This window comes from Lycorma delicatula, chromosome 12 (assembly GCF_047948215.1).
Source record: "Lycorma delicatula isolate Av1 chromosome 12, ASM4794821v1, whole genome shotgun sequence".
In the NCBI taxonomy this organism is placed as follows: Eukaryota; Metazoa; Arthropoda; class Insecta; order Hemiptera; family Fulgoridae; genus Lycorma; species Lycorma delicatula.
This window is the reverse complement of record NC_134466.1, coordinates 76,567,470-76,593,745: the sequence shown is the minus strand read 5'-3', so window position 1 is coordinate 76,593,745 and position 26,276 is coordinate 76,567,470. Positions and strand designations below refer to the sequence as shown.

General features: G+C 28.4%; 1 protein-coding gene across 2 annotated transcripts in view; it reads left to right on the top strand.

Annotated features, from left to right (window-relative positions):
- The window catches only part of Ythdf (YTH domain-containing family protein), a 61,835-nt gene extending 36,092 nt beyond the window's left edge, over positions 1–25,743 (top strand). For both annotated transcript variants that reach the window (XM_075380600.1, XM_075380599.1), the window contains exon 5: positions 24,589–25,743. In XM_075380600.1, the coding sequence (XP_075236715.1) occupies positions 24,589–24,666 (78 nt within the window). In that variant the 3' untranslated portion in view covers positions 24,667–25,743. The remainder of the gene's footprint in view (positions 1–24,588) is intronic.
- The last annotated feature ends 533 nt before the right edge of the window (positions 25,744–26,276 follow it).

Sequence of the window (26,276 nt, the reverse complement as noted above, 5' to 3'; positions counted from 1 at the left end):
ATTCTGTATGAGTCCCGAATGCAACAGCCAAGATACATCATTTTGGACAGAGTTCGCAGAACTTTGATCTTCCAATTTTTTCCTCAGGGTTTTCACTTTAAAAGGAAACATATAATTCATTTAAGTTTTTATCAGAACAAGGCGCTTTTGCGTATGCATTTTGACACCATCAATATACATGCTAACACAATCCTTTTTACCAGGACACAGCCTGCTGTTATTGTCATCTTCATAAAATAACACAACTTTCTTAATTGTGTTGTTACTAATTCCCGTTTTGTCTTTTACCTAACTCCAGTAGAATGCCTTGCTCATTAACTAATTCTCTAGTAAGTCTAGCCAAATGCTCAGACATATTGAACTTTGATATTATTTTAGAACTGGTCCAACATTGGAGAAGTTAACTTATAATTTTAATCTTATCTTTAGAAGCCAGAACACATTTTTCTTTTATTTTTAAAATAAGATCATCATATTCATGTGAAGAAGATTAAGCTGGATTTTCATTTTCAGAAACTTTTGAGTCAAAACACAATTCATGATTCTTTTTTAATTTTTCAGATACCTTATTTATTTTTAATTTTAATGCGATAGTCTTTGACGGTGCTTAATTTTTTCAATTTTATTGGAGACCACACACCCAAAATGCTATAAGCAGCATCCATTTGTTCAATAATGTGATGTGGGGCAATGTATTGCTCTTGGTCTTCGTATTCATATAGTTCTTTGTTCTGTTAAAAAAAATTACTTTTGAAACAGTTGATACAAAGAGACTTTCCAGGAACTAAATTAAATTTGGAAAAATGTGTTCTTTAAGAGCTTGCTCTAATGTTATTTGTCGTAAGTTTTTCTTAACTGTTTTTGTATGAGTTCTCAAAGGGTCACAATAGAACTGTCCATACAGGTGACTGAATTTTGACAAAAACGTTTTTTCATGATATTTATAAACACTAGTGATTCTGAATTAACATTAAAAAAATAAGTAGTTTGTTTTTATCACTAAATTCACAAATTTTAATGAGTTCTTTGGCTCTGTATCGTACAATGTGTTATGACACTCTTCATTCATATAAATTCATATGGAACCATGTTCTTCCATTGTTTTATGTGAAATTACTTGAGAATAATGTAAAAATGTAACTGATTTTAAAATTTGCAAATATAATAAATAAAACTTATTTATTTAACAAACACTTCTAAACACAGGATGAAATTTGAGACGCTTGCTAAAGATGTGAACAGTTCACTGATTGTCAGACTGTCCAGTCTGTAACTGCAAAGCTAAATGAAAAATGGAAATGACTTCAGGCGCCTGTTATAACATGGACATTGCAGTTGAATGGTTCAAACAAGTCTGTTGCAACTATAATAATAAATATAAAAATAAAAAAGTGCCAAGAAGACAATAAATCCCATTGGAGCACTTTTGAGTCAAAATGGTAATATTATATTAATGTATATAAAATAATGAAGTCAGCAATTTATACATGCTTGTCTGTTTACAGACCTTGTTTAAAAAAAATCTTCCAGTTTTGTGAGTAAGAAGTGTCCCAGTAATGAATACTAAATTTTTCTTCCCAAATTGGTCACTTAGTTATCACTACAAAAACATTTTTTCCATTTCCGATAACACCGATTTCAATACAGCATTACAGTCTTACTTTTTTTTGTATTCCTGTAGCTTTTCTCATTTAAGTTTTATTTTGCGAGTACTTGCTTTAACAGGTACTAAATAATGATAATGAACAACAGAAAACACTATTCATTAGGACCATTGATTCATGGTGGGCAATTTTACATAAAATTCATTTGAGACATCTATCTTTCCAAGGTAGATAAATCTTATATGATTCTATATCTCATGATCAAGGAAATTGGTTTGCATCATCAAAAGTAGAATGTATTCCATAATTTCTTCAGAAAAAAATGTTATTTATTGATAAATCTCCATTTTCTTACAGTTCATAGAATTTACTTGATGGATACAAATCTATGATTTTAAGTGACTTGAAATTTAATCTATTTATAGAAAATGCATACAAAAATTAAAACTTCACCATCTGCACATAAATTTTACTTCCATAAAAAATTACGGACAATGTTTGTGAATAAACAACGCTTACAATACTCAACTGAGTAAAATAAAATAATAGAGATTAAAAATTAAAATCGTTACTATCAGTTAGTTATATATTCAGATAAAATAGCTGTAGATTCTGTTTAGTTTCTTCATGTGAAAGATTATAATAGTATTGCAAGGAATGTGATACATTGTTGATGTGAATAAGTTTTCTTTTAATAGGATTAAAATTTCTCCATTTTTGCAAAAAAAAAAAAAAAATGAAGCAGGTTCTAAATATTATTACTATTATTAATTAATACTATTTTTTTTTTTTTGAGGTATAGAGGTATCAGCTATTTTGGTCACCAGCCTCTTTCCATGTCAAAAGAAAAAAATATATTTCTTTCCCATCCTGGTAAAAACATTTGCAATGTAGCCAAAAGACAGTGGCTATCCAGGACAAGGATTTTTACATGAATCTTTTACCATGGATGTTGTTGATGTTAAAGAATCCATAGGCTTTTATTTTCATCAGTCAGTAGTATACCACAAGGTGCGGGCAGAAAGACGTTTGAGTGTGCCCTGGATCACTGATCCTGTCTGGGTTCCCCCAATCAGCTGCCTCCCACAGATTTAACCTGGGCCTGAGTCAGATACTGCCTGACCCATGATACCAGCATCACAGGGCTCGGATGTAGCAGTGAAGGCTCCGATACCCATACCCATGGGACAATCCCTGCCAAAGTGACTTAACTCACACTAAGCAGCGCAAGACTTTGGAAGAGCAAGCTCACAGCAGCCTACCCTCAATCTGGGTCCGCAATCGGGAATTAAGGGATGGGCACTCGCCGTCCACACTCCACTCAGCATTTGTAAAACAGGATCACAATCATGCCTCCCGCCACTGCTGTGAACAGTGAAACCGAGAAGCATAACTGCAACCCGCTTGGACAGCTCAGGATGGCCAATCCTGTACTCTACAGAGGAGTTCCTGACCATAACCATAAGTCGGTTGATATAAGTGAAGGTACCAAATTACCATGTCATTGCCCGCCCTGGACATGTGCATGATGTTATTGCCTGGACGTAGGTTTGGATTTGTTCGTGGCATTATTGTTATTATTAAAAAAAACTTATTCACGACTGGCTGAAAAATGAAAATATTTTTTTTTACATTTCATCCAAGATGAGAAAAGTATCTATCAAAGACCTGATATAGAGAAATATTTAGTACAAAGAACATATTTTGCAATAAGTACTAACCGAGTAGTGAATCAAAAAATATTCACCTTAGCAAGATTTTAGTCCTCGATACTAAAGTAGATAGGGTGATACGATACATTAGTGACTGATGTATCAGTCACATGTCAACATATACAGTCGCTATTTACTAACAATAGATTTTATTCTTTCTCAGTTCTGCAAATGCCAAACAAATAATTTTCTGTTGTATACAGGTGATATTAAAGTACGGAAATGGTTTCATATTTCAAAACTGACTGATACTAGGAGGTAAAAACAAGTGCAAATGTAGATAATTACAAAATTACTACTTTAGGATATGTTTGAAATTTTTGTCCACCAACTTGGATTCACCACATTGAATCAAATTCAAAAATTTTTTTTTAAACAGGAAGAAGTAGATGTGATTAATTTTATGAGAATAACATTGGTGGAATTTACTTTTTTATAATATGCCTTTGTTTTCAAATTTATAAGCAATCAAAGTTGCAAAATCAGAGAAATCACAGTCGTAATAAAACTAGGTAAAATGCCTCTTATAACTTTATTTCACATTACCTTCAGAATTATTTGTAGTCGCAAACTTTAAATTGTTAATATTGAAATTAATGGCCCAAAAACTAATAATAATATCCTTTACAATAGTAAATAATACTAACAATAATAATACACAATTATTAACAGTTTACAAATTAAATTGCTAGGTCAACTGATATTTACTTTAATTATTGCAATATTTAATTTTTAAATTTAGTTTATTATTTCCTAAATTGCTAAATACTGTAAATCTTGAAAAGAGTTATTCATTATTTTTTTTAGAATATATATAATTTTTATTTTATTATAATAGCATAGAAAAATTAGAACGTTTTAATTTTTGCCCAGTATATAAGTAACCTACAATTTTTTAATTATATTTTAGATCCCTAAGGCCTTAATTATATATGTCAGATTTATAGGAAATATATCAGATCTTCTTAACAATTGGAATACAATTTACGGTGTATAACTAGCTGTGAAAATTTCATTGTGTTAATTTTATTCATTAAGATCTACAAAGATAAAATTCTAATCTTATTGATTCCTCATATCATCTATCTTGTACTTCAAATATCTTTAAATTTTATTTTTGGATTGATCATCACACAAGTTATCTTTTGAATGACTTAAATAAGACTTATCTATGATTATAATATCATCTGGTATTGTAACAGGAATCTTTTTAAAGCGGGTATGTTATGTGCGTGATTTTTTTTTTATTGTACAATATTTTTAAACCGGTGGTTATTTAAAGATAAAAATCTTTTGAATCCAAAAACAAATATCAATGATAATTTCTTAAGCCAATTTTTTTTTTTTAAAGAAATTACTTCATCTCTGTTTATGCCTTTTTTACTCTATTTGAATTTTTTTAATTTTTTTTTTAAGAATTGTTTAGTAGTTGGACATGAAATATTCATAGTATTAGAATGTAATTTTATTCTATTTCAGTTGAATCCCACAGCAATTTAACCAGCTGCATTAAATCTGAAATTTCTAATCAAAAATTTATTTGGTAAAGCCTTTTAAGTTTTGTCTGTGAATACCTTACAAATAAAGTTAATTATGTTCAAAATTAAATCTAGTAGTGGTTTTTTTTTTGACATCCCTGATTACAGTATTAATTTATTGCCAAATTGTCGTACACTGCTTTCTAACAAATTGTAGTACTGTTTTATAAATATTGATGTAAATTCTGTAAGCCCTAGTAAGTTTTAGGTGAATTATTTTACACATACCTTAAATTTATATGATAAATATTATGTATTACATATGATAAATCCTTCATCGTTGTGTCTGTGTTGCTGAAATAGTTGTTATGCAACAAAAAAATAAAATATGTTAGGTTAGATCATAGTGAACAACTTGTAATTTTACTCAGTTTTTTGTGGTGTATCTATTTGTTATTTGTTACCAGATCACAGCAGTAAATAGCTAATTAAAAAGCAATGATCACTTTTCTTTTGATGTAAACATTTTTTTATATGATTGTAAGTGATTTTCGGTTATTTGTTTTTTTTTAATTGTAAAGTATAACATTATGCAATCAATAATCACTTTGCAAGTAAGGAAAATTTTTAACCTGTAAGTCAGATAATTTGTGTGTTAGGCTTGTTCTGCAGTTACCTGAAATAAATTTGCTTAGTAAAAAATATTTTTTTTTTTTAATGGTCTGTTATTTTTTGGTTTAATTACAGTAATGAATTACTGTAAATCATCAACTAGGAATTTATTATGACTAAACATATTTAATGCAATAAATTTTTAAAACAAATTAACTTTACATATAAAATTTATTTACTTAACAAAATTTGGATTAGCTCAAAACTAAAATTGTGATTGACTTTATGCTCCAAAAATTAAAAATTAAAAAAGGAATTTTTATTATGAATTAGTTGTAAAAGTTTCATAAAATTCTATCAAAAATAGTATTCTCTGTTCTTAAAGAAGTTTGAAAATGGTTGCAAAGTGACAAAAATAGCCCCAAAATTTCTCACCCACAATGGGTTTAGGAGATAGGCAATGAAAGGTTTTTTTATAGCAATTCCTTTTTTTTATTTATTGTCCTTCGCAGAATAAGAATTAATATTTAAAACAGAGTAGTAAAATTAATTACAATACCACTTTTGCTAAGAAGAATTCAAAGTACAGGTGTTCAGGCAGAAATTGCTTAAGAACACCAAAATAAACTAAGAAGTTCATGTGGACATCTTGATTCCCCTCCCCTCTCATGAAGGGAGAAGATTCCACCTCGTAGCGTGTCTGATCGCTACACCACCCCCTCTGTTCCTAGCCAGTAGCTGATGTGGACAGTCCTATCTTACTCAATTTTCCCTAGTGCACCATTTTTTTAAATAAATTTAAAAATCTTACTTTTGTTGGAAGCCACTTAATTTTGCTTTAAATTATTAATAACTTTATAAATATTATTATTATCAAATTGTTTTGTTGTATTTTAAGTAAAATACCCCTTATAAGTTCAGATCGGTTGATAAACAGCTGATGCAGCTGTTTTATACACAATAAAACATCTAAAATTTTAATTATTTAAACAAGATTTGTTAAAACTAATATTTACGGAGCTATTAATGATAAACAAATGTAAATACAACAAATAAAAAATTAAAATTTTTGCACATGTTAATTTTGTTGGGTACATGTATACCAAATTTCAATTTGTTTTTAAGATATAAATTTTTATTGAAAAAACACAAAATGATGAATAGAGGGGAAAATAAAATAAACTTTGTCCATATGAATGTTTTTTTTTTTTTTTTTTTTTTGTATATTTTGAAATCCTGAATTAGCCCTTAAGTCTGGTCAGTACCTCCTTAGATACCTGTGTTTATATATACTTCTTTTACAAGTTGTGGCAATTTTATTTGTATAATACACGTAAAAATACATGTTCAGAACTGTACATTACTGTATACTGGTTTAACTGTATTTGGTGACTGTCATAGTGAGAGAGAAAATTCTCTCATGATCTTTGAACATGATTGAAAAAATACAGCCGGGATGGTCTTAACTGTGAACGTGATATACGTTCTTTGGATGTGGCAAGCTTGGAAATTTCCATAGCATGTTATTGCATTTTATTTTGGGATTTTAGGTGAAACAAATATTTCATCACTCAGAAATATGCAATTGTTTTCACAGTCACAGATTTCTCCTTCTGTTTGAAGGTTTGAGGCAGAAACTTCAGAGAAATATTTTTCATACCCAATTCTTCAATTAAAATTAGCTTGGTTCTTTCTCTGTTTATTTGCCATCATTAATTTCATTGTTTATCATCTACAACAAATTTTTTCACTTTGTTCACCATTTTTAATTCTCTTAAAATCTTTGGGAAGATTATTCTTATCATTTTATCTGTCTTTGAATGTCTTACCTCACCCAAACATGACTTTGAGAGCATCTCTGTAGTGTTCTATTTTCAGTAGCTTCAACGTTTCAGTAATAGTTTTTTGATTTTCATTTAAAATTTAATGCCACTTCTAATTTTTATCATTCATTTTTAAATTGAAAATTACATTGAGGTCTTTATTAATACCCAATAGCCAACCAAATAATTAAACACAAATAACTATGGTGGCAAAATAGTTTGTAAGAGTGTTATAATGCTTTCAAAGAAGTAAATTGGTAAACTTGTGTTGACTTTTGATCATCTGTTTGAGTCAAATTGTTTTGTTTTGCAAGCACAAAATCTCACTTTACGATGGTGAGTCCTCTTGAAGTCTGTGAAGTAGTAGCAGCGTGCAGTGATCTGTTTTTCCAAGTAAGTGTAAGGTGGGTTCCAATAAATTGACAGATACCCGTAAGGGTATAAGAATTTGGTTGTGCACAGAGGTGAAATGATGGTATCAGCAGGAAGGTGATGATTTTAGCACAGTATTCTAACCTGTAATAAATGTGCTTTTTGTGGAAGCACACAAGTTCACCTACCAAGAAAAAATTACAGATTGACTGTCGGCAAGAAAAATCATGATAAGTCTTTTAGAATATAAAAGGCCCAGTTTTTTGTCAATTTTCTGGAAGATCAGTAAACAGTGACTTATAACTGTGAATACTTATTAACAAAGTGAAGCCAACATGCTGAAGAAATGATTGCAAAGTGAAGCTGAAAACATGCTGAAGAAATGCCCTGGTCTGGTTCTCCACACAAAGACATCATTCTATTTTACAATATTTTGCCTGGCCTCACACGTCTCGGGTAACTCAACCGTCAACAAATTCAATCAGGAAGTACAACCTTATCCCACATAGTCATGACTCAGCCCCATCGTATTTCCACTTGTTCGGGTCACTCAAGGTGGCGCTACGTCTAAGATGTTTAATGGCAATGACAATGTTAAAGAAAATGTGCTAAATCGGCTCTGACATAAAGACAAACGTTTCTGAGTAGCAGACATAAATCAACCGATTCAGACTCAGTACAAGCACATTAATGTTGCTGAAGATTATGTTGGAAATTGAAAAGAAAATATTTCATAGTGAATAAATAAACAGTTTTAACACCAGAGTAATTTGTGTAAGTATTGAATGACCCTTGTAAACTAGTTGAGGTTTATGCGTGTATTAGTTAAAAAGATTTACAAACAAAATTATGTGATTGCAACGAAATCTACTTAAGATCTACAATTATTCTGAGAACCATTCTCATATACATGTACTTGAATGTAAAATAAAACATAAAGTATTTTTATTTTAGGTAACATTGATCATATGATTCATTAGACCATCTCAATGCCTTTTTTTTTTTTTTTTTTAGAGTGATTTGACTTAAGGCAGGTTTATGTAATTAAATATTATTTAGAACTTAATAGATTTTTTTTTTCTTTTAATAAGAAATATTAATTTTTCAAAAGATCTTTCTGATTGTTAGATTATTGAATATATGACGACGGTAATCTGTAAACATAAATAAGTTGTTTTCTTATTGGTCAAAATGTATTATACTGTTAGTATATGAAAATAACATTCTGATTTCATAAAGTGTTATTTTTGAAAGTATTATAATTTTTAATTTATTAAATGTCAAGCTGTCTAATTTATATTTACTGTTGTTGGATGTCTGGTTTTGTAACTGTATAGCTGTAAATATTTATGTGTAATTATTATTATGACATTTGAATTCATATTTAGTATATTTTATTAAAACATTTAATAGTCATTTCTTTTCTTTTAATTATTATGTTTACTGTTTTATTTTTTTAATTTTATACATTTTATTAATATAAATTAAAATCTATAACAAATGTAATATATTTTGTTTAAGAAGTTTTTTTTTAATATAAAACTGTGCAAGTAATTTGATTTATGTATGTCTTCTGTATTGTGTTAATTAATTTAAAGAAAAAATAATGTATAATAATAATTATGCAAGTAATGTTTCTATATAATATTGATTTTACATAAGTAATTATTTCTAATATTTTATCTTATAATAGTTTTATTTCATAATTGTAATTTTTCATTATCAGTGATAGTATAATTATTTCCATTAGTTTACTTAATTTTTTTTTGTATTTATCACTTTAGAGGTTAATTGTTTTAAATCTATATTTAATATGCTATTATAATGTCCGTAAATAGTATGGATATAATTTATTTATTCCTGAAGTGCCATCATTAGTATTAAACAAAAAGATTTAATTTAATTAATGAATGAAGCAAGTTTGTTTGTATGCAGTCATGCTATTTAATGTGTTATCAAAATGTTTTGAGACTTTGCTTACAATCAGAAAAGAGTACTTAACATTTGCACTACCATGCTTTTAGCATTTCTTCCATTCTTGGTTTGCTATAAGGAAGTCGTATTTTTTTAGGTGATTTAACTTGCACTGTATTTGAACGGTGTCAGAAATAGCAACTCATAAAAAATAATGAGCTTTATTTTGGGGAAGAGAATTAAGACACGACGGGCAATAAACACTTGTTCACTTGGTGTCAATTATCTCAAACACCTCAAAACTTCAACACAGGAGCTTTAGTATCCGTTGTAGTAGGATGAATTTATGATGCACAGGAAGGTCGATTTAGCACATTTTCTTTAACATCATCATTGCCATTAAACATCTTACACGTAGCGCCTCCTTCAGTGACCCGAACAAGTGGAAATACGATGGGGCTGAGTCATGACTGTATGCGGGATTAGGTTGTATTTCCTGATGGTTTACCGGTATGGTAATAAACATGAAATAAACATTTTTCCACTCCCATCAGACGAGGGGGCATTGCAGTACACCTATATTGTATGGGTTTTTTTATCAGTGTAAATAATTACTCATATGTAAAGTTTTAAGCCTCAATAAACTAGCCAGCTAAATGAAACACATACTTGAAATATATCTTTTTTGTTAATTTAATTTTATGGTTAATATTCATGTTTTTGATTAAAATCTTTCTGTACGTACTGTAAATAACTATATAATAGTATAATCTGTATATGAGAAATAGAGAAAATTGTGAAGTTTGTTTGTTGCAGTGATAGTAAACATTAAATTTTATAATTAGGTTAAAATGTTCACTACTTAATGCTTTTTAGGTAAATTTCATCACAAGGATTTTATTTTACATGAGAAAACATACGTCTATATTTATAAATTATATTTATTTTATAGTTTTATATTTAATTTTTTTTGTAATTACATTACAAATATTGGGTGGTTTGATAATGTTTACGTCACTTAAAAACAAAAAAGAAATAATAAAAATAATTATATGTAGGGCGTACAGTCTGTACTCTGTTTATTATTTAATATAATAATGTTATAAATTATTTGTTTTGTTAAATCCCAAAATCTTCAGAATTTTGTTTTTTGAAAAACAAAAATTAAACTTTCTAAAAAAATAATTAAAATCTATTTAAAAAAAAATTACAATAAATCATTAAAAATAGCAAAAAGAATTAAAGAATGTTTATTCCTTTTGTACTAAGTATTATCTCTACATACAAATCATTGTGTGCAAGTTTAATGCAATTCAGTGAATTTTGTCTGAATTTAGTTCTTGACTGGTGACTATAGAAACGTAATATAAAAATATATCACTATGGTAACCAGACAAGGACAAATACAATCTCTTAATAATAACAAGCTAAGTGTACAAAGTTATTTTATTAATTCATATTATTGAATTAATTTCATTAAACTATAATTTTATGTATTTAATTGGGCGATTTGTCTTTGATTGTGATTATTACTTTCTTCTCTCATTCTCAGATAGAGAAACATAATTTGTAAATAAATAGTATTTCAGTGATTTTAAATATAAATTTCTGGTTTATATTTTATTAAAAGTGTACTTAGAATTGGGAATCTATACTCGTTAAATTTGTTTTACTAAATTATTAGTGATGATTCTAAAATGACATCACAGTTTATTTTTTAACATATTTGCTTCATCTTTACTTAAATTTTACTATTGTGTAATTACTTTTGGAATTTTACTTTCTATCCCAATTGTATTACAAAATATTTAGAAAATATAATGTAATTTTCTCCTAATACCTGATTTTTTTTTGACATTAAAAAATTTGAGATACTTTTTTTTTGTAAAATTTTGAATTATTGTATTAAATTTTAAACTTTTGGTGCAGATTTAGAAGTAATCCATATGTTAGGAATATAATTTCTATCCTGTAAAACTCTCTTTAAAGAAAAGGATATTTTTAAACTTTATTTCTGAAAATTTTCATCATCCCTGCTGGAATTAGATAGATATAACCAGTTCTGAAAATTTGTTTTGTAGGGATGAAAGAAGGAAAAATTCCTCTTTAGTATGAAGAAAATATCCTGAATTTATTTTTTTTGGTGGGTGGGGAGGGGAAAGTTAACAATGAATTATTAAAAACCAGTGTTCATTCTCATTCCAGATTTAAAACAAATTTTTAAGGAATTAACTTTTGAATTGAACATTTTTTTATGAATACTACTGCTTTTTTTTATAAATTATCCAAATTCAATTGAGCAGTAAAATGTAAATTAGATGTGTTAATGATAGAAATTTGATTGTATTGGCCGTGTTTTTGGAAGTACCTCCTTCATCAGTTCTTTCATAAAATAGTATTAATTTTTTTAAATTACATGAGTTCAACAACACGACCTCATAGACTGATTTAAATGAAAGTGATGAAATATCTTAAAAGAAGAAGATATGAAGTAAAATGATTAATGGGATGTAGGCAAAGGACTTCCTTGAAACAACTGCAATTAAAATCCTTGAAAAATAACACAGTGTCAAGATTACAGAACAATTAATTTAATTTGCATTCATTAGATCCTTTTGAGAATTGTGTACTAAAGACTGAGAAAATGGTTACAGAAGAACAATGTGGATTCAGGAAGTGGAGGGGTAACAAGGAATGATTGGGCTAATAAGTATTGGTGAGAGGTAAAAGAATAAGAACATATTTCATAGATATTAAAAAAGCCTATGGTCTTTTAGTCGGGACAAATTAATGGAAATGCCACGAGTAAATCAGAAATATAAAAGATTAAGAAATTATGTACATGAATCGGAGAACACCTATAAAAATAAAAAATGTTCAAACTGCAGTTTGATTTAAAAAGATGAGTATACCAAGGGTGCTGCTCATCAGTAACGTAGTTTAATGTGTACGTTGAAAGTAAAACAAAAAAAAAGCTTCAGAAAACTATGAAGGAATCACTGTAGGAGGAAATCATATAAATTTAAAATGTCACTGTTAAAATTGGAAACACATGATATTCCACAAATGATTTCAAAATTAGAACATCGAGATTGAAAACAAAATGAAAATTAATGTGTAGGAAAACAAAAGTATTGAGGATAGAGACTATAAACCAAATGAATGTCGGCACAAAAGAAGGAATAATTGACAGAGTAAAACAGGACAAATAGTTAATTTTCAAAAGTGAAATCAAAGTAAAGAACAACAGTAATGTTGAGGATGCAGTTAACAGAAAAAAACTGTATTATGTAGTTACTTGAAGGGACATTTTGTAACCCTCACTTTATGGATGTGAAACATGAATACCAAGAAAAAGAAAGGGTGGAGGCTTTTGAGATTTGGACATAAAGGAAGATATTAAATAACGGACAAATAAAAAAATTAAGTAATGAGGAGAGTTAAGAAGAATAGAAGCTTAATAAGAACAGTTCAGGATGGGGCATTGATGAGAGGAGAAGGATTGATTAAAATATTGCTGGAAGGATAAATAGAAAGTGTAAAAAAATAATAAAAGATTTTTAGACAATTAAAAGGAAACGGGAGCTTTCAATGTTAAAGGTTAATTGGATTAGAGGAGAATAGCGATGGACATGATGCAAGCAAGAGAGGTAAGATCTTTCAGTGAAGGGCAAATGTATTCACAGATTCATCCCAGACTTCCAAAGATGGCTGGCATGCATACACAATAAACTGGGATACAAGCCGATCTAGTTCCACTGGGTGTTCTGTCAAGGACACTGACGCCTTACACGGAGTACAATTATTGTACGGAGAAGGATGTTCAAGAACACATGTGATGATGTGCGATCAGTTCCTAGATTATAGGGAAGCATGTCGGTATGCTTACCCTAGAGAATATTGTTGGAACTATGCTGCAGACTGAGTGTTCTTGTTATGTATTGTCCATGATATCAGTCAAGGTTATCCAGATAAAGACAGTGGAAGAAGTGCAGGAGTGAGGAATTCCTTCTGAATCTCCCTTTTTGCTATATTCGTAACAAAGCCTACCGGCTCCAAGATGGAGAAACCAAAAAAAGAGAGAGATTACATATTATTTCATTCAGCTATTTAACATTTAAAAAAGAATTCTATATAGTTTTTATTTATGTTAAGTTATTTAACAAATTTTTTTTTTACAACTGACCCTGGTGAAAAACACTATCCTCAGTACAATAAGAATATATCTTTAACAAAGATTATTTAACTTAAAGTTTTTGTCTGATTAAATTCATTAATTAGATAGTATTCTGAAATATTTTCTTTGAAATAAATTGCAGAAGTCACAATTTTGGCATCTTTTAGTTGTGTTAACGCTACTGTAGTCTTGTAGCCTATGTATATTTTATTGCCATATGTCAAAAACAAAATAATTATAGATAATATATTTAGGTAATCAATGATCGTTATAATTTTTAAATGTATAAATCATACTTGCACACCGGAATTATAAATTAAACACTATTACTGCAAAAATAAAAACAATGTCATATTATTTTAGTCTTGCACAGTAACATTGTATATTTCTACTAACTTTGTAGTTGTGTTACTAGTTTTTCCTTGTTTGTAGTAGGAGTTTTCTTTTACTTCCTTCCCTTTTGTCCCTGTTTGTAACAGAAAAGAAGTGAACATGTTACAAGGAACAATATGCCTTAAGGTAGATAACCTGTTCTCATTGAGATAATAAAATAAATACATGTAATTCAACTCAATTTGATGTCAAGTATTGCCTTTGGTTTAAATACAACCCTTCCCTTTTTTCAGTACTTTAAGGTCTCTGTTTCCAAAAGTACTTGAGAAAGTTTAGTACATATGGTATTCTTTGCTGTACTTTTTATCCCAGGATAGTTTAACCCAAAGTAGATTTAATTGTGGTTCAATTTCCGATATATTGGTAGTGTCTCTATCTCAACTGGAAGGCTCTTGTAAGTGCTGCTTACTGTCATCTAATAATAACCAATTTTTTTTTTCTTGTGAAATTTGATTATTAGAAAATAATAAAAAAAGCTATTAGTTGTTTAAAAAGCTATGATATATATTTTAGAAAAGTATTGAATTACTGATTAATTTGTTGGAAAATGTATTTTTTATATGTTCATATGTTACAATAAAGAGGAATCACAGTAATTGTAACTCAGAGTTCTGTAGGTTTTCAAGAGCATAATTGTTTTTCTAATATATTATTTAATTGCTCATTATACTCGTTCATACTTGTTCTTGTTTACTTTCCAATTGAATTTCTCCTCCAACTCCTGACTCGTTGCTAATGTCAGACAAGAATCTACAGCAAAACTTTTAATTTTTTATACTTTGCTCTTAAATTTTCTTTAGTTCTTTTAATACATATTCCGTACCAAATTAAAAAGTAACTGGGTTAAACCAGTTACTTTTGCTTTCTTTTTTTATACTGTTATTCTACTTCTATTGCAGTCGGTGCACATAAAATCATAAATAATTTGTACTTTATATTTTAATCTTATTTTTCTTAACATAGCATTCCATTCCATTGTATCAGATCAAAATCTTTTTCAATGTGTACCATTATAATTTACATACTTTAGTTTTCTTCATTCTATTTTATAAAAATCTGGCTAAGTATTGCATGAATAATGCAATCCTGATTAATAATATTAAAAATAAAAAGAGTTTGAGACAAAAAACAGAATATATCTTCTTCTCTTTTTAGAGGTGAGAATAAATTTTAAGAAAATATTTTCTAAAAAATATATATCGGTTAAGCTTGGCAAATTTTCTTAAGTAAATCTAACGCTCCCTTCATAAAGGCTAGAATGAGAATAAAATATTTTCTGCACTTCAGATTCAGAGATTATAATTTAGATTTAGAAAAGTTGTAGACATTTTTCAGTGGCTCTTATTATGAAGTATAAACTTTCAAAAGAATTTTGAAAAAATATTTAAAAAAAGGGATATAGAGCAAAAGAACAAAAAAACATTTATTCAAATTTTAAGAAGTGGGGATTGATTTTTTGGGAAAAAAATTTATATACACGTATGCATTTACGTATTTTTTTTTTTTTTTTTGTCTAGATGAACTAGTTGGACCCTGGAATGTAAGATTTGCTAAAAGCTCAATACCCCATTTTTTTGTATGATCATCATATTTTTCCCCTTTACTTATAGCTACTGTAACTATATTCAGGAAAATGATTCATCTGAAAACTTTTCTTGTTCACCCAATTTTATTTCTGTGACTGAATTCATTTTTGTTCAGCATATCTATGCATATGAATGATGTGTTTTAACTTCCAGTGTGTGTTTGATATGTTTGTTGTTAAAGTAATGCTTTTATTTAAATGTGTTGGTAATCACTCAGTCTATAATATTTTTTTGCATGTAATAATGTTCTAATATACACAGTATATTTGGGTGTAGTAATTCAGATTGTAGATTCTTGAAATTATCAATTTTCTTTCCTCTTCTAATGAATAATCTTTCTATCTTTCCACAGTCTTATGCATTCTTGTCACCGTATAGCTTTCTCCTCTCTCCTCATCAGTAGTCTTCCATCTGGTCTTTTGACATTACTTCCTTTGCTGCTTAGTAATTTCTATAATTTTTCATAAATGTACAATTTTAGTTTATTCCGTCTTTCGTTTTTATATTTTTTGTACTCCTCCCATCAGTTCTAAGGTGGTGCGGTTGTTGTGACACATCATTTTTTAAAGGGCATTTAGGAAAAAAGTATGATGTAAAAACTTCAGGGTGTGACAACCCTAATCTAAATGAAAGCCACTGAACCCACTGGGTTGGTCTAGTGGTGAATACATCTTCGCAAATCTACTGATTTGGAAGTCAGGAGTTCCAACGTTCAAATCCTAGTAAAGGCATTTACTTTTATATGGACTTGAATACCAGGTCTTGGATACAGGTGTTCTTTGGTGGTTGGGTTTCAATAAACCACATATCTCAGAAATGGTCGACCTGAGACTGTGCAAGACTACATTTCAATTACACTCATACATATCTTCTGAAGTAATACCTGACTGTGATTCCCGGAGGCTAAACAGGAAAATAAAATAAAAATTAAAGCTACTGAATGTCTTTCATAGCTAGTTTTAAATATGGTCTACAGTACCTCTTAAATAACTGCTGTACAGTAAAAGAAAAACCTTTTTACCCCCTGCCTCAAAACTGTATATATTTTGCTATGACAACACTACTTGGATAAACTGCATGTAGACCGCTTTTGAAACTAGCCATGAAAAAATGTTAAATGGCCACCAATTTAGTTAGGGTTGCCAGAGCCTGAGGGTCTTTGTCAAAATTTTTCTTTCCAGTTCCCTTTAAAATGTTTTGCAGTTCCACCCTATCTATTTAAAACTTTTGAGTTTATGAGGTGACTGGGGGTGTTGTAGTAGTCTCGTATAGAAAAATAGATCAAGTTAGGAGCAGTTGGTAAATTTAATTTTTCTATGTTAACTGTTTAAAGGTTCTTTAAGGGTTCCCGTACTTTATTGAAGTTCTATGTTGTGTATTGTGGCACACCCGAAATATGACTTGAAAATATTTTTATTGTTTAACAAAAAGTTATAAAGATGAATGTTACATTGTTGTGATGATGTTATTACTTAAAATTTATAAAGTATACAAAACCAGCATTCACCTAATCTCTAATAAATACAATTTTTTTTTAATCATCTTGTAGTAGAGGGCTGATTTTAAAACAGTTCCATTGAGTAAACATTTTTCTTTTTAAATATATGAAACAGTCATATACTAAGCCCCATGAAGCTCCTAAAAGGGTACTCAAAAATTCTAAATAGAAAGTACAGGATTGTGACATCATTATTTGGAAGGGCAGTGAATAAAAAAAATTTCATGATTTTATTTATGCTTTGGCAGTATACTACAATTTTTTTTTTTTTTTTATTAAATTAAAGCTTATTTCATTATACTGACATTGCTTTGAATTATGTGATTTCAATTTCTATTCAATCTAGCACTTCTTGGCTCAAAAGAGTTAATTGTTACATTATATTTATCTTTGTTATTGCCATTGTCTTTTTTTGTCATTTTAAAAAGTGGTTGTTATTGTTGATATCAAACCCCCTATGTTGCATGATTATATGTTAAATATTTAGATTTTCCCAAGTGCGTTATAATTGATTAGTTCTTAATCTGCCTTAATGGAAAAATTTTTTTATTATATATAATTTCCTAATTTTCTTCTCTAGTGGACAAAATTTCTTAAATTTTTTTTTAGATATTCCTTGTAGAATTAAACAAATTATATAAGAGAATGTTGTTATTAAAATATTCTGAAGGAATGGTGCCACTGGAGGGATGAGTGATTGCGCTAGCTGGTAGATAAATTCTTAGCCTATGGTTTCCACTTGAAACAATTTTTTTTTACGTTCAGTAAATAGTGATACAGTGTGTTTTACAGTACCATTTGCATGAACCTTAATTAAATGGAATTAGTTTTATTTTTGGTTTAAATTATAAATTTGTATGTATGAAAAATACATACTAGATCTAATTATAAATTTCTATACTAGATATCAGTTAATGTGCCAATTTGGTGTTTTAAGAAACAATATAAATCAGTCTATTTAAAATGAAATGATGGAACAAAGCAATGTTCTATATTTCAAAGTTTCTTTATGTTTTGAGATCTACGACATCTGGTTACTAATGAGGTAATGATGTCAGAACTTCAACAATTTGTTGCTTTTTTTTTACTAATGCTGACATTTGTGCATTATTTAAGAATTTTATCTACTATGAATACAAGATAATATATATAATTCAATTTAATCCATCCAAGTAAAGATATAAGACAATCTTACCTTATTTTGTATATTTATATAATTTTTCACAAAAGTACTTCAGCGGAATCCTGCATCATCAGTCGTGTATAATATTTATTAAAATTACATTTAAACGTAAAATTAAAGGATAAAAAGATTAACATTGCGATTACTTGTACAAGAGTATATGAAGTCATTAAATTAAATAAAAACAAACATTTAATAACATGTATATGGCTAGTCAAATACTACAGTACTGTGCTATTTAAATAAATATTTTATGTAATATCTATGAAAGTACTGCTGCTACCTATTGCAACTTTTATAAGTGTTTCTCCTTCAAAATATGTATGTAAGTTAATCAAGTTGAATCTATATATATATATATATAATATTTTTCTAAAATATCTTAATTTTTATTTATGTTTCCTTTTTAATTTCTAATATTTCTGAAATTAGTATTAACATCAGAAATGTAATGTTTATTATTTATAAAGTGATCTGCAACATTAGAGAAGCCTATTTTTTTTTATACTGCCTAAAATGTTCATTTTTAAAATATTTTATTATGTAGTTGTTAGTTTTAAATGTTTGTAGGTTTAAATTTATCCTTGTCATAAACTTTGATTATATTTTCAACATTACTGTTAGTGTATGAATATTTTAATTAAACCTTTTCAGTTTTCTGTGTTACATATTGGTTTTATAGTTATGGTGCTGTTAAGTTTTGGTGTTTGTTTTTTATTTCTATATTATCAATTAACAAAACACTATATCCATTTTGAATTGCAATTTGTTTTATGATATTTATTTCTGTGTTTAATTTTTCTTCATTATTTTGTGATGCACTCAGATAAACCAAAAGGTATAATTTGATCAACTGGTTTCTTAACAATTTCAAAATTTTTCCTTACAGATGTTTTCATTTAAACTATTATTTAAAGAAAATAAATAGCTTATAGTAGTATAAGTAATATTTTGTCAATTCTATTAACAACCTAAATACATGCTTCTACATGTATTTTAATGATGGTAATGTAATAGTTGGTTAAGAAATGTTGAATCTACCAGGAATTGAATCCCAAGATCATCTCATTAAAAGCAGTATATTACTGCTATATTGTTTGATATAAGATTTATTATCTGAAATAAGGAAAGTAAGAAATTTTTCAATGGTGCTAGGAAAAAATTATATCAATATTGTATATATTAAGAATTTAATTAGAAATAAATTAAATATAAACAAGCAGTTCGTTTGAAAGGACTGTACATTATTGATATATTTAATCAAAGTGAGAAATATCATTAACATGGAATTGTTCAATATACAGAAGAAATGTACATGCATACAGAGCTAGCTAACTTGTAATGTGCAACAAAGTGCTAAATTTATTAAAGAATTACAGACATAAAGTACTTCTAATAGTCTTAATTGTCATTGGTATAGAATGACAATTAATAATATCGCTTAAGTACGATATTAGATGGTAATGGTGAATGAATTATGAAAAGTTGCTCATTCAAAGATGAATACCTAATCTGTCTCAAGCAACAATACTGGTAAAGAAAAAATTATTCTATAACTAAGGTAAAAAATCAGGTGCAGTATTTTAAGATGAGGAAACAGTTAATTTTATGTGGACATATTTAAGATGAATGCCATCACAATTTATGACCTTGTTCTGATTGAGCTGGCAGGCATGGGTAAAAGTTAAATACATTCAATAAAACTATAAAAACTTTTTGTGAGATAATTCACAAAAAGGTTATTGATTTTAGCAGACTGTGTTTGCATTAACAATGTACTCAATCTTTTGTGGTTCTTGTCATTAACATTACTTGGCTCCAAATTTTGTCATTGACCTCAATATTGATGTCTCATTAGGAACTGGTCTCTCTCTGTACCTAGAGTGAAAAGCTTCTTGGACTGCAGTCTCTGATCGCATACTGAAGTCGACAAATAAAAATATGTTTTCCTCTTGTGAAAACACAATCTTTTCACTAACAATTCTTTAAATGTTCTGATCGCTTTGTAGCGGCTGTACTGGTAAATGTCTACTGCAGTGGTGCAATACTCAGATGTTGGACAAGTTCATTCTACTAAAATGTTGGAGAAGGAAATAGATTTGTCAATTCAAATTTTATAGAAGGTTGATTGATGTATATTATATGAGACACCCTGTTCCATAGGAATAACATTGTTCTTTGGTTAGATAGTAAATTGTATTTTACAACTGGGATTTTCAACCTGTTTTCATCTTCGAATCAATATTTATGTTACTGTTATAGACCATTACTACCATCTTAAGCAAAAAGGGCATATTTCAATGTACATTAATTTTAGTTATGGAACATTTTGTAAAATTTTTACAGGATCATATTTAAATTGTTTCTTGTGCAATTATTAATTACTAGTTATAATGGACTTTAAAAGTTTATTTGAGAAAAAATATGATACACACCCATTTGGCTTAGGAAATTAAGTCGTTTTATAAATACTTTTATAAATCTTTTTAACTAATATTTTCAGCCCTTGGGCTGCAGATTGAAAACCCATCTCTTACCTGGTGGTTTCAAAATAGTTGGAACGCCTCAGCATACTAAATATGAAGTAAAGTACAAAGCGATTCAAAAAGGACTTCACAGCTTTAAATTTCTTCAACTTCATTTCTTAGAAAAAAACACATAAAGTTTTTGTTTTTTCACTTCGGTATGATATAGCTTCCCTATATTAGTCATGCGACATACATCCCACCTGAAGTCAATATCATTCCAGACTGTAGCGAGCAAGTCGAGTGTTATTTTGAAGTCTTAGCTCAGCAAGATCAGATGGTACATAAACCCATTCTTTAATGAAAGCTCACAAGAAAAAATCTAGCAGGGTCAGATCTGGGGAGCAAGAGGTGGCCATGCGATTGGACCTTCCTGAACACTAGGAATTGAGTATCAAGAAAATCTTGGACTTCTGGTAGTAGTGAGGTGGTGTTCTATCATGCTAATAGTATTGGCCTCTTGGCATGATAACAGTGTTAGTAAAACATGGAAGGAATTAGAAAATTTTGAAGAATGTTCAGATAAGCCGATACCATGTATGGTTACCTATTGAAAGAATGGGCTATGCAGTCTTTGTTTGCTTAGGGCGCAAAAAAATTGGCCTAGGGCTATCACGAATATTCTGTAAAATTTCATGAGGGTTTTTGTTACCCCGTATTTGGCAGTTATGGATACTAGTGGACCTTGCCACTCCATGTGAAACATTGACCCCTCACTATAAATGTGCCCCCTCACTATATTGTGTAAAAATGTGTTGTCGTCTGCATTTCTCTCCATAATTTTCATGCATATCTGTAGCTAAGCATATGTAATGTTTTGAACCACAGTTAGTTTGTATGGTTTCAAGTGCAGTTGTTTAAGTAATATGTGCTAAACTGTCATTTGTGGAATGTCAGTCTAACATGAAAACACGTCCAGTTGATTTCTTTGGACTACACGCAAAGCTTTCTCAGAGTTGTTCCACAGCAGCTTCTGGAATGCATGGCCATCCTGGTGATTTTGTATGTTAACACAACTTGTCCCAACAAAGGTTTAGTGCCAAAAGTAAGTTGTATGCTTATTAGAGGCTCCCTACGATGTGCTACGAAAATTACATTGAACTGCAGTTGCTGGCTGTGAATCACTAAACCAAAACACATAGTGAGCACATTCCTCACCAGTAAATGTATCAATTTTTAACAACACTGGTGATTGCACTGGTGGCTGAATTCAGTACTAGTGAACTACATAAGTCAAAACTTGTGTTCTACCTGTGAAATGAGACCTCATCCAAATCTATAAGTTATCTAAATAAGCTTTTAAGGTTGTGTAGTCTATTTTGAATCGCCCAGTGAATTGCCAATGGCAAAAACCACATTTAAACTGGTTGCTATGCAAAGTTAAACTAAATTTGGTACAGTTTTATCCCGCACTGTTGACATCAATTTATTTATAATAAAATTAAAAAAACAATTTTACTTAATATTTAAGAAAATATTATTGAATAAATCTATTTTTAAAAATATTATAAGGTGTGACAATCAAATAAGGCTTTTCTACTTTGTAAATATTTTAGAAAGTTAACATATTGGAAGAAACTAGGAGATTGTTTTTATCAAAACCAGACAGCTGGAATGATCATTTAATTTTTATTAAAATAATCTATGAATGCATTTACTACTATGGTGACTGGATTAAACAATGTAGCATTGAACATTTTATCTTAAGTAATATAAGCGATTGATGTTCATTCTTGGATGTTTGCTTCACTCACACTCCAGTAATTAGAAAATGAGGAATCCTTCCTCTACTGTTTAAAAATATTTAATACTTTCAAGCATTCAATGTTAGTACTTTCACCTTGGATACTGCTTACAATATTTTTTATAATTTTTAATAGTAACAGCATTATGGTCATTGCATTTACAATTCTTCTTTTTTAAACTTATGAAAATTTGCATCATACAAAGTTTTAACCGTATTATTGTCAGTTGGAAATATGTTAATTAATTTATTTTATTTATATTAACATTTATTTCATTCAATCATCTTTTTTATTTTATTTTCTTTTTTTATATTATTAATTTACCTCTGGTAAACATTTGCAATTCTGTATGACTAACTACTTATTATAAATCCACTTAGAAAACATGAAATGTACCAGTGTTTTATCAGAACATTCTGCATTATTTTATAGTACAATCAACAAAATTTGATCAGTTAGGAATCAGTTTTGTCCACCTTAACCTCAAACGTTTTTAGTATATTTTGTATGGATTTATGATACAAAATATAAGTTGTGGTTTATTGTGGTGGTGTTCATGAGACTGGGATAATTTTGTACTTCCTTGTCAATATGTTCTTAGTGTGTAACATCAATCTATTATTGAAAAATAAAAGGTGTTGGCATAGTTAAATAATTCTTTGTTTCACTGCATATCCTTGCAGAAATTCATTCGACTGTCATCTTCCACAATTTTACTTTAGCGTATAATTCAGCTCATAAATCACCAGTGGCTTATTTGTTAAGAAATTATTCTTGTTGTCTCACACAAGTATAAATTCCAGCCGATACATGTATTATGATAAACAGTTTTTCATTTGCCGGATCTGTGTGGTGGAATAGAAAGGTTTTTGCCTTTCATCTGGAGATTTTAGGTTCAAAAAATTTGATTTTTACAATAAAACTCACTGTCAGCTATCATTCATCACCCTGTTGTTGCAGTTTTAATTATTAATGGATATTTTTCATTCCAGCAGTAAATAAATTGTAATATTGTGTGATAATTTTAATTGAGAATTTGAAGTAACACTTCCTTCTCAAAGTAGTTTGCATTCGCTTTGTTTTTTTGTTTTTTTTAACAGACTCTATCATCCTTATTTTTTGTGTAGAGCTTGATTTCACGCTCATTTGAACAAAACTGTAGGAATTACATACAAAATCCCCTTGTGTTGTAATAACTAAATCATTCATCATACTGGAGCATGATTTTTGAGATTCTGGAATATAATTTATGGTCTACTGTGACTTAGTCTAAACCGCATTAACACACTATTTTACTCGAGTTATAATAAGAGGGAAAGATTACAGTTTCCATAAAAATGTTTTTAGAAATATTTTCTTTAATAGGAATTTCCAGCTGAAAGTTTTTGAAAATTTTTTTGCAGTATCTTATAGTTGGTTGAATAATTTGTTTATAACTAGCTGATATGCTCAGCATTGCTCGGGGTCATAATTTCTTCATAAATCCATCCATTTCTTTTTTACAAAAATTATAACAAACTTTCCACAAAAGCAAGTATCTCCTTTGTATTCCTTCTTGTTGGATTTAACAATTTAAGTATATAATTAATTGACTATATAAGTATTAATTAATTGTTATAATCAAGAAACATGCTATAGATTGCCGTAAGTTGTATACAAAGACATATACATACAAAAACTTTGAAAAATATACTAGAATGTAATAGAATGCTCCAAAATATTCAAGTACTTCAAATTTTCAAAATGTTACAATGTTTGAAAATATTAATATTAATTACCGTATGTTACAGAATTAACTTTTAGTTACGTTTTAAGGTTCTCACCCTTTCCGCAGGGGTTGCGGTATGATTGAAATCAGTCCAGTAGTTTCGGAGATGTGGAACATCATAGATTAATATTATGACTTTTATTTATATTAAGATTAGTTTTTATTTTGTTAATTTGTCATTTAATATTCAATTTACAGGACCGAGAAGGTGGTAGTGGGGGCGGAAGAGGTGGTCGTGGAGGTGGTGGTAGTGGACGTGGAGGAAGAAATAATTGAGCATCAACAAGCTAAAATTCCACGCCTGCTGTATTGCTGCTGCTGATGGAAAATAGATTTATTAATGAAATGGATATATATAATAAATGGATATATGAATTAAAAAAGAAAATGAACGATTTAAAGAAAAAGTGAGATTGGTATATATATAAATATAATATATATATAGAAAAAAACGGAGTAAAAATTGAAAAAAAAGTAACTTAATCTAACCTATCCTTTATTATCACAGTTTTAATTGTTATTCTTATTAGATGTTTGCTGGCATAGAATTTGATGAAAAATAATTATCGTGATTTGATTATTATTATTATTATACATTATCAGTTATTATTATTATTATGATTATTATTATTATTATTACTTTTTTAACAGTTACATATAATTCATTAATACTTTATATTCACATCTGCTGTGTCTGTGGGACATTTGTTTATACAAAATAATAATGTAATTATTAATAATAATAATCTTTATTATTATTATTAAATAATAATAATGGCATAACTGAAAATAATGATAATAAATATTATTATTATAAAAATTTAGATGAAGAAAAAGGTGTAGGAATTTTTAATAGTGAATTATGTATATGTACATATATAATATAATATATATGTATATTATATATATATTGCAGTTGTAAAATAAAAGTATACTTGGCTTGTTATTATTGCTATTAAGATTTATTATTATTATTATTGTTATAATTATTATTATTATTATTATCATCAATTACTTCAAACACTTATTTCAAACGGTATTAATTGTGCATTAATTATATTATTAATAATTATTTCATTGCTTTGTAATTTGTGTTGTGTTTTTCCCGCTGTCGCAAGGACAATTTTTATTATTACTTTTTTTTTTTTTTTTAGTAGAAGGCAGAAATTATAAGAATTAATAAGTAATTAATGACTGTTATTAATAATAATAAAAAAAATACAATCCATGGACTTATTTTTCAAGGACTTGTGTAATAATGTGTAAAAAAAAAAAGAGAGGAGGTATTAATAGTTTTTCTTTTTTTGTTTTGTTGACTGTTAAAATGGATAATACAACTTTTTTTATGTATGATTTGTGCTGTATCATTTTATTTTTTGTTCCTAAGTCTTAATTTTGTATAATTTTATAAATATTAGACTTTTTTCTTTTTTTTTTTAACATGTCAACTGCTGCTATGTGTCATATTTATCGTAAACACATGATTATAATTATATAAATGTCTGAACCAAATGTTTATCATAAGTTGATGTTTATTTATAATTGTTTACTATAAAATTATGTAAAATTTCAATGCATCTATGATATTTATATATATCCTTTGAAAGTTGTGGCTAATAAAAGTAGCTATTAACTTCATTTTACATAAATTTCTTGATGTATTTTTCTGTTCAATCATAATATATTAATGTTTTAATTTTATCTTTAGTTTTTATGTATGGTAGTTAACATTACAATTTTGACAAAAAAAATATATATATTGGGGAAAAATGTTTCCCTGAAAATAATTGTTAGAGAAAATGTTTTTCCATATTTTAATGCAAAAATAAAACAACGTTTTTTTATTTTAAATGATAATGATTATTAAACCAAATTAGTGCTGTTTC